The sequence below is a fragment of the Marmota marmota genome, unplaced genomic scaffold (genome assembly GCF_001458135.2).
Source record: "Marmota marmota marmota unplaced genomic scaffold, marMar, whole genome shotgun sequence".
NCBI lineage: Eukaryota > Metazoa > Chordata > Mammalia > Rodentia > Sciuridae > Marmota > Marmota marmota.
Genome location: NW_026000026.1, coordinates 1,157,722 through 1,167,340, shown reverse-complemented (window position 1 = coordinate 1,167,340; position 9,619 = coordinate 1,157,722). Strand labels below are relative to the sequence as shown.

General features: G+C 48.2%; 1 protein-coding gene across 1 annotated transcript; it reads left to right on the top strand.

Annotated features, from left to right (window-relative positions):
- On the top strand, window positions 1–6,618 carry Gid8 (GID complex subunit 8 homolog). Its single transcript, XM_015478526.1, has 5 exons — window positions 1–25; window positions 2,500–2,629; window positions 4,035–4,231; window positions 4,730–4,927; window positions 5,724–6,618. Exons 2-5 carry the CDS (start codon window positions 2,512–2,514, stop codon window positions 5,895–5,897), a joined length of 687 nt encoding a protein of 228 aa, XP_015334012.1. The 5' UTR covers window positions 1–25; window positions 2,500–2,511; the 3' UTR covers window positions 5,898–6,618.
- Window positions 6,619–9,619: the final 3,001 nt, after the last annotated feature.

Genomic DNA, 9,619 nt, shown 5'->3' with positions numbered 1-9,619 from the left:
CTGCGCGGGAGGCGGGATCCACAAGGTAAAATGGCCGCGGAAGGCCCCGGCGGCCGGGCTGCGCGTCTCCGTGGGACCCGGCGAGCTGACCGGGGGTCAGGGCGCGCGAACTGGGGTCTGGGCTGGGCCGCCCAGCAGCGCCTTCCTGCCCCGCGGGCCCCCGACGGCCGTCTCTCCCGGAAGGGAGCATGCTGCACGCTGGCCCGCGCTCTGTCCGGGGCAGGGTTCGGGAGCGTGCGTCCGGCTCTGCCCAGGACGACTTTCGTAGTAGCACCGCGTTGGAGCCGCAGCGGAGCTGCTGCGTGCAGAGCCGGCCCTGGTCGTGCGCGGGGGCCGAGATGCGGGTCTCTGGTGCCTGTGTACCTGCTGGGGTCCAGGGGCTGCTGGTGTGTGGATGACTGCTGGTTACGTGTGGAAACTCACACGAAGGTGTTTCTTCTGGGGGCTTTTTAGATTGCTCCGTAGCTCGCTAGTTTGCGAATAAGAGTTTTTGGTCTGGCTGAGTTCTGCAGTTGACCTGTAAACCACCTGAGAGACCTTAGTGCCGGTGACAGCCCGCCCACTTGACCTTCCTTCTTCCATAGTGCGCCTCTGCAAGTTCCAGCTGCTGGCGCCTTCACGTCTCTGCTTGGTCTCTGGAGTCCGTGCATCCCCTGAGTGTGTACCCCCTTGTTCCCTGTCTACCCTCTCCCTAGGTGGTCTTTGCTGAACTCTTAGCTTAGATGTTTTCCTCTTCACCACAAATGTTTCCCTAATTAATGTTTCCAGCGTGGGGCTCGACCTGTAATCCAGATGCCTGCTAGACTTCTCCAGCTACTTAGTAGTCATCCAGACCTGCCCTGCTCCTCAAACCTGTTCTGCTTACAGTCCTGCCTCCGTGTTTGTGGTGACATTCTCCAAGGTTTTTCTTGCTTGGAAGCTGATCTGAATTCTTCCCTTGCTTTTGTCCCAACACATTCAGTCCAAGAGTAGCCATTAGCTCCATGACCAAAGCCTTGATCTGAGTGTCTCTCGTCTCTGTTGCTGGCCTGCCTGCTCAGTGTCCAGTGTTCACCCCACTTTCACCCTGGAAACCTGTACCATCTTCTAATTTAATTTATTGAAGCAAATTAACATGAACTTGGCTGGATATAAAGTAATATCTGTACATCCATGTCAGTGGCATTGTATGAAAAGTAGCCGGTCAGGGCACTGTGTCTCTACCTCAAAAGCCAGCTAGTGCTCTGGAGCTAGCACAGCAACCCCTGTGGTCCCCACCATCTCACCCTCCTACACAGGTAACCTCCTCTGAAGTGTCAGTTTTCACACCTTTAGCTACTAATACAAAACAAAAACACCTTTTGCCATGTAGATATTTATTGTCATATATTTGTTCTTTCCAAAACTCATGCCTTACTTGGGTCTCCACTGTAACTTGCTGTTTGCATTCAGCATTGTTTTGTGTCATCCACATGACTCTGTGATTTTATTTATTTTAATTGCTTTATTAAATTTTGTTGTGTGATACATGACCACAGTCCCTTCTCAAATATGAATATTTCTGAAACCAAAAGTTTTGATTTTGTTTTTGTTTTTTTTAATCTGTTTGGTGGCAAAACCTGACTTAGTAAAGTCTAACAATCTCCATTGCATTTAGTGTGAATACGCTTACATTTCAATGAAGAAATAATACCAGATTATGGTGTGGTGCCCCAGGCCCTGGAGAGGCTGTCATAAAATCTATGTTAACTTATACCATGTCATCTGTGCAGAATCTGAAAAGTTTTGAATTCCAGAATATACTACTCAAGGGTTTTTTGGATGTGGGCTCTATATACTACGGTTTGTTTGCCCATACTCCTGTTGAATGACTGTCCAGGTAGGTGGCTTTCATGTTCTTGCTGTTTTGAGTAGTACTTCTGTGAGCAGGGTTGTCTGCACTAGGTACATGCAGATGAGCTTTTCTACGGTATAGATTTAGCAAGAATGGAAATGCTAGGTTCTTAGGGGTACCACATGCAGGTTTACAAATAACCTGATGCATTTCAATGAATCAGTCTTCTGACATTACAGTAAAAGAGGTCAAGAGAAGTGTCTTTGCCAGCACGTGGCATTGTTGGATTTCTTTGCCAGTCTGGTGGGCATAGGTAGGCTTACAGTCTCATTTTGCTCACATCATAGCTTATAACCCCCAGTGGTTCCCATTACACTTAGCTGAGACCCTAAATATCTCCCTCAGCTCAGAAGGCCTCTACTCTCTGATGCCACTGACCCTTTGCCTCTGAACTCTCAGGCCTTTGCTGCTTTCTTGCGTCCGCTCTGCTTTCAGCACACCTAGCCTTGGTGTTCTCTACATGTGCACTTGGGTCTCAGGTCCTTTGTACTTGCTATGTTCAAGGTTGACAGCACCTTTCCACCCTCCCACCCCCACCTCCTACTGATTTGCTGCATTTGCTTTCTGAGAGGATCCGCTGGGCATAAAATTCTTCACCAATTACCAAAACTTTTTTTTTTCTATAGAAATAAACCAGAATGAGTTATGCAGAAAAGCCTGATGAAATCACGAAAGATGAGTGGATGGAAAAGCTCAACAACCTACACGTCCAGCGGGCGGACATGAATCGCCTCATCATGAACTACTTGGTCACTGGTAATGGCCTCTGTGGGGACAGCCACTTGGGCACAGCACTCCCTTTTACTCCCTTGTACTCAGTGGTAATGCCACATCGTGTTCAGGCATTGGGAGATGCAGTGCTCACTTGACATACTGGTAAACTGTGTTAAATACAGCCTTTTCAGGAGACGAGATATGTACTCCAGGTCTTTGAGAGCTAAGGCAAAAATCAGTGTCTTGGCCTTTGACAGTTTTGTAGTTAGGTAATCCAGATCATTAAGACCATTCTGAGCCAGGTGTGATGGAGCATGCCTGTCATCCCAGCGACTTGCAAGGCTAAACCAGGAGCATCCAAGTTCAAAGCCAGCCTCAGCAACTTGATGAGACCCAGTCTCAAAAAATAAAAAGGACACTGGGGTTGTAGCTCAGTGGTTAAGCACTTCTGGGTTCAAGCCCAATACCAAAACAAAACAGAACAATTCTGAATTGGACTTAAAGGTCAGATAATTGATGTTTTCTGGCGAGTCTGCTTCTATAAGGAGTGCCCAACTCAAAAAAGAGAGAATGGGAAGCTGGGCACTGTGGCACAGGCCTGTAATCCCTCCTGTTTGGGAGGCTGAGGCAGAAGGATTACAAGTTTGAGGCCAACCTAGGCAATGTAGCAAAATCTGTATGGAAAAGAAAGGAATGGGGACTGGGAATGTAGGCGTCCCTGGGAGATTAATCCCCAGTACCACAAAACAAACAAGCAACAAAAAAAGAGGGAAGGAAGAGAGCAGGAGCCTGCAGAAAGAAATAGCACCAAGACCCCCTCCTCTTGGCAGGAAGAAGATCACTGACAGCTCTAGTGAGAAAAATCAGGGATTTTCAAAAGGCAGGAAATGAAGTTCTCTCCTTCCCTCCTGTTCATCCCTTCAAGTTAAAATCTTCCTCTGTTAATCCCCAGCCATCTCTTTAAGTTGATTTCTTAAAAGCTTCAGAAAGTTGATGAGGAAATCAGCATCTGTCCTTGTGGTGTGGGAGAAGGGGACAAACACTGCGCTCATGGTGAGGGAGCAGTTGGCTCAGGGCAGGTGAAGCTGGCATGGGCACAGCAGCCCCTTGGAGGCACAGCTGGTGTGTCTGCCTCACCAGGAGCCAGGGTGAGCTCTGGCGTGCTAGCCTGCAGTCCCAGCCTTCTTCATCTAGTGGGTCTCACTAACCTCTTGGCTGGGAAGGTGGGCTGTTTGGATGGGATGGAAGGAATGAAGTGTGCTGTTTTTCAGTTCTGTGTTTGGAGAGCATAGCCTATAAATCACAGAGACAGGAATACCAAGTCCCTAAGAAAGTGTGGTTGGTGTCAGGGCTTATCTAATTGAGGCAGCTGGACGTTCTAGAGGTATGAAGGCCGCGATAGTTCCCTGCTGCCTTTCCTAGTGGTAAACATAGTTTTCATTTCTAGAAGGCTTTAAGGAAGCAGCGGAGAAGTTTCGCATGGAATCTGGAATTGAACCCAGCGTGGATCTGGAAACTCTTGATGAGCGAATCAAGATTCGGGAGATGATTCTGAAGGGTCAGATTCAGGAGGCCATTGCATTGATCAACAGCCTCCATCCAGAACTCTTGGACACAAACCGGTACCTTTACTTTCATTTGCAGGTGAGTGTTATTGGATGTGGATACTTGGTAAATTAAGGTTGTTTGCAAAGACAAGTAAGCAGGCTACTTGGCATTAATAGAATATTGTAGTTTTTTGTGGAAATGGTATTAGAGTTATGTGCTTTACTTATTTCAGAAACTCCTTTTTGCTTTTAAAACACAATTTTTTTTTTTAATACAAATTTAACAACCTGGAGGTATTAGAAAAGCCTCTTCTTGGAGTTGTACCTTTTTTTTTTTTTTTTGGTGGTGCTGGGGATGGAATCCAGGCNATACAATTACAACCTGGAGGTATAGAAAGCCTCTCTTTGGAGTTGTACCCATTTTTTTTTTTTGGTGGTGCTGGGGATGGAATCCAGGCCTTGCACACGTGGTAAGGAGGTGTTCCACCCCTGAGCCCCACCCCAGCCCGTCGACTGTACCTCTGACTGGAGCCCAGTGCTCAGTGTTGCCTGCCTGGGTGGTCTGCTGAGCGTGTCTGTGTTTACCATTGACCAGCAACAGCATCTAATTGAGCTGATCCGCCAGCGAGAGACTGAGGCGGCACTAGAGTTTGCCCAGACGCAGCTGGCAGAGCAGGGTGAGGAGAGCAGAGAGTGCCTCACAGAGATGGAGCGAACACTAGCCCTGTTGGCCTTCGATAGCCCCGAGGAATCACCCTTCGGAGACCTTCTCCACATGATGCAGAGGCAAAAGGTAGTGGTCTGTAAGAGGGAAAATCCTTTTACCCTGGTGGATATTAGAGAGGCGGTTCCAAAAGGGTGGCATGTGCACTGCATTTGTGGTCTGGGGTGGGACAGGGCTCTGGCTTGTGGTTCTTTGGGGTGATAGTGGCGACTCCTCCCTGGCGTTTTCTCTTTCATCTTGTTGAAGGAGGAGCAGCAGAGGTGTGATGGCCTGGCGGTGTCCAGACCCCGTGCTCATTTTTTTTTTTTTTAATTTATCTTAACCTTCCTCCTGTTTATTTGAAAACTTCTAGAAACAGGTGTCCTAAGAGGTTTTAAATTATAATTGTGTTTTTTTCTGGGACTGCTGCTACTCTCGTGTCCAGCCACAAACTACAGCTCAGTGCTCCCAAACCCAGACCCCTCTCCTCCCAGAGCCTGAATGGTTCAGGGCTCTGACCTCCCTGCACCACATTGGAAGGACTGCCTCCCCCAAAGGTTGCCTGAGGCTCTATAGGAGGGAGCCCTGTTGCCACTGTACTGGCCTCTGCTCTCTCAGTCCCTGCGGCACTTTATTTGAGAGGCTTGCAGCACTTAAATGACCTTGAAGCTGGAGGTGACACTTGCTGACCAGATTGTAAAAGCTACTCTGGGCAAGGACTGTGTTTAATGCCTCCAGAGTGGCTCATAATTTTGGGTTTGATGTTCATTTCAATGAATAGCAAACTTCTCATGAAAATGGTTTCCAAGAACATAAAATGCGTGTTGTTAGTAGACGTGGCGATGCTCTGTGTGTGTGACCTTCACTGGATGTGTCTGTTTTCTAGGTTTGGAGCGAAGTTAACCAAGCTGTTCTAGATTATGAAAATCGCGAGTCGACACCCAAGCTGGCAAAATTACTGAAACTGCTACTGTGGGCTCAGAATGAGCTGGACCAGAAGAAAGTGAAGTATCCCAAAATGACAGACCTTAGCAAAGGGGTGATCGAGGAGCCCAAGTAGAGCCTGTGCAGGCCCACCGCGCCACTCCCCACAGGACTCGCCTTCCCTGGCACAGCTGTAAGGTTCCCACTGCAGTAGGAAGCTTTTCCCCCTGGTACTTTTTTTTTTTTTTGACTCAGCATCTTTCTTAAAAGGAAAACGGCTCTTTTAAATGTTGGAAGCCCCTCGGTGAAGGGTGCCATCTGGGAAAGCTGTCCAGCTGTGCACTGGTGTGTCCTGAGGACCTCAGCGCCTTGTGTCCCTGTCGGGGTGCTCTTGTGCCTGGCTGCCATCGGGGCTGGGTTCCTAGGGCTGCTGGGTCGACCCCGGCCTCCCTTTGAGGGGCATGAAGAGCACCCGTCACTCTTGCTTTCTGCTGGCTTGTAGGCAGACAATGCCTTTGTTAATTTTCCTAAGTCTTGTCAGGCCTTCATCTTCAAGTTTTTCCTCACCCATGTTTTTCATTTTTTTTTTTTTTCCCTTCTCTAGGAAACAATATATAAATTTGTAAATCCTAATTCAAAGATGACTTTCGTGTGAGGGTATTGAGTTGGATTTGTTTTTCTCTTTTAGTCTGGGTTATGTGGCTTTCGGGGAGACGTGTGTAAGGGGTGGAGCTGTGTGCATTTTAATTTTTTATATATATATTTTGGTGCTGTATGTGATGAGAGACAAATCAGTGAACCATCTCTTGTAGGCAGTTTTGTTGAAAATAAAGGTTTCTCTTTGATTTCAATAATGACCAGAATGGCCACTGAAAAACACTTGTCCTTTCAGCCAGCCTCTTGCTGGCACTCACTTCCCTGTGCTTAAGTGTGAGGCAGCCCTGGTGCTATGGGGATAGGCCTCAGCAGGGTGCCCAAGGCTCTCTGTGGAAGTGCTGCTGCTGTCACGACTGTGTGTCCAGACTGTGTCCATCATGTGACACGTGTGCAGGTCGGCCCTCGGTAATGGGCATGTGCACACACGAATGCAGACATGAAACCTCTGGTTGCAGAGGGGCCTCTAGGGCCGTGCCAAAAGCCAGTGTTGGGGGTGGTCTCAGCAAGTCTGGCGGGCCATGGAGATGATGCAGGAACTATCCAGGGGTGGGAGTACTCACTTGCCTACAGGGACTGAGACTCTGCTGAGTCTCATCAGTCCCTTGGCTGAGTCCTGACGCTGGAGTAGAGTGTTCAGGGGCCTAGGGCCCGCAGGAGAGTGGTGTATTCTGCTTGTTCCAAGCAGCACTAGGCATCTGGACCAGCAAGGTCCGACTGGGGAGCAGGCGCCAGCTTGCCAGTGCTGGCCAGTCAGGTGATCCCCTGCTGGGGGGCTGCTCTGCACATCTTTCTCCTCCACCTGCAGCCTGGCAAGGTGTTCTCAGCCTCTCTACTTCTGTTTTCACTGGGTAGAAGCTTTTACCTAGATGGTTGGTGAGTGAGTCAAAACAGTAGAGCTGTTGGCAGCCATGATGGAGCCACCGTGGCCCTCAGACTGCCCCTTCCGCTGTGTTGGTTTGGGAGGTGGAGGGAGGGGAGGTCTGCCCCGGCCTCTTAGTCACAGTGAGTTGTCTTCAGGTGCAACCTTTCTTTAGAACTTTCCTTCCTTAGTTTTGAAAATGAAAATAAGAGGGGAAGGGAGCTTTAATCTTCAGGTACTAATAGGTTGGACGTAGCAGAAGGTGGGGAGAGGTAGAAATAAAACTGCATATTTTGAAAAGCCCTAGATGACCAGCACATGATCAACTATCCTTTCTCAGTATAGATGAGATTGCTTCCGTGGACAGTGTTTGCGCGATCTGGCACATGTGTGAAGTGTCGTCAGGTGGTGACAAGACGAGACGATGGTGTTTTATTTGCCCATTCTGTCAGAGCAGCTTCAGCAGCCATTGCTGCTCTCTCCAGGGCTGGGATGTCAGAGTGCAGGACTTCAGGTGTCCTGCCTTCTGCCAGCGCCCTGGAGAACCCCTCAGGGCTGCTTTGCTCTTAGTCTCTGCAGCAAGCAAGTGAAGTTAGACTGCTCTGGGATGATGGACGCCCAGTATACTTTGGCTTTTCTACTTTGTTTCATCTGGAGCCCACTGATGTGTTCATTAAGATGTAGTGTTATAGCTGGCACTGTGGCACGTGCCCATAATCCCAGGAACATGGGAGGCTGGGGGAGGAGGATGAGTGGCTTGGTGAGATCCTGTCTTGAAATGAAAGTTAATAGAAAAAGTGCTGGGGTGTAGCTCTGTGGCAGGGTGCTTGCCCAGGATGCATAAGCTCTTGTGTTGGATTCCCTGTGCTGGAAGGAAAAAAAAATGAATTTCAACTGTTTCACAAAGTAGTTATTTCTTCTTTTTATGCCTTCTAATGGGAAGTGCCTTGAAATAAAGGAAACTTTGATAATATTCTGGTGTTCTGTTCCCATATCATGAAGTCGTGGGAAGAATAACTCTGTTCTGGAACTTTCTCAGTCATTGGGGTTATTGCCAATTAATTGAGGACTTGTGTGTTTGCCACTTGAATTAAGTTTTCAAGTTCTGGAAAAGGCAGGTGTTGACCATGGCCTTGCCTGAGACATGGCTGAAGACCGGTGGCCCTATGCATGCAGAAACCACAAACCAGAGTCTACCCCCAGGGTGGGGTCGAGGTTGGGGTAGCACACTTTATTTCCTTCTTTCTGTGCACTTTTGGTTTGGAGAATGGAAGAACTCGGAATCCAGGAAGACTCTTAACATGTTTCATGATACAGATGCTGACGCCTTCAGGGTAATGGAGCAGGACTCCCTTCCAGGTTGTTGCTTTCCAGTCTCAGTATGAACAAAAGACCAAATTAAAAGCCTCAGGAGAGCAGAGAGGTCTGTCTGCACCTCTGCTGGTGGAAGGTGTCGAATGGTGTTGTGGGACACCGTGGCATGGGTGAGTCTGTCCCTAGCCTTCACTCGTCACTGCTCTGTTGATGATTTATTCTGATGCCACCACATGGATTCTTGCAATGGGATATGTTTTGGTGTCAGAAATAGGTATTGCTGTGTCAGATGGACAGTCATTCTGTCTGCAGCAGCCATGTAAAATCCTGCAAAATGCCCTTGTCCGCCAGAGCACTGTGTTGTGTGCACATTGGGTTCTGTCATTTCTTGTTCCAGGGAGGCATTTGAGCCCTGCCAAGCCCTGTATCTTCTGAGAAACGCAGAATAATAGCTTTTCACTGCCTGTCCTTAATTTGATAGTAAAGATTTTCACAATTTTCCCAGAATGATCATCTTTTTTTTCTTCCATAAAGATATATTGATAAATACAGAGAAATACTACATTTTGGTGGAAGTCAGTATGTCAGAATTGGAAGAGTAGAAAGAAACTGGATTCCTGTAACTACACTTTGGTTTTAATCTTGCCCCACTCCAGTAGTACTTATCTTTGTACAAGAAAATCTCCAAGGGCTGGGATTGTGGCTCAGCGTTAGAGCACTCGCCTAGCATGGGCGGGACCCAGGTTCGATCCTCAGCACATAAAAATAAAGGCATTGTGTTATATCCATCTATACCTAAAAAAAAAAAAAAATTAAAGAAAGAAAGAAAATCTCCAAGCATATCCAACATAAGAGCCCACCACTCTGCTGGGAGCTGCAGCTGTTGCGGGGCTGCTTCCTGTGCTCTCAGCCATCATGGTAAGGGCTCAGGCTGGTGGAGGGCTGTATGAGGAAGATGCCATGGGGTCAGCAGTGGCACCTGGGGTGTGACGTCATGCACTTAGTGCGTGTTGGGTGTTTTAGCATAG

What these genes read in the sequence shown, in the direction of transcription:
- Gid8 (XM_015478526.1), top strand. Translation starts at nt 2,512, where the DNA reads ATGAGTTATGCAGAAAAGCCTGATGAAATCACGAAAGATGAGTGGATG. An exon ending in CATGAACTACTTGGTCACTG is followed by an intron (nt 2,630 to 4,034) that starts GTAATGGCCTCT and finishes TTTCATTTCTAG; the next exon opens with AAGGCTTTAAGGAAGCAGCG. An exon ending in ACCTTTACTTTCATTTGCAG is followed by an intron (nt 4,232 to 4,729) that starts GTGAGTGTTATT and finishes ACCATTGACCAG; the next exon opens with CAACAGCATCTAATTGAGCT.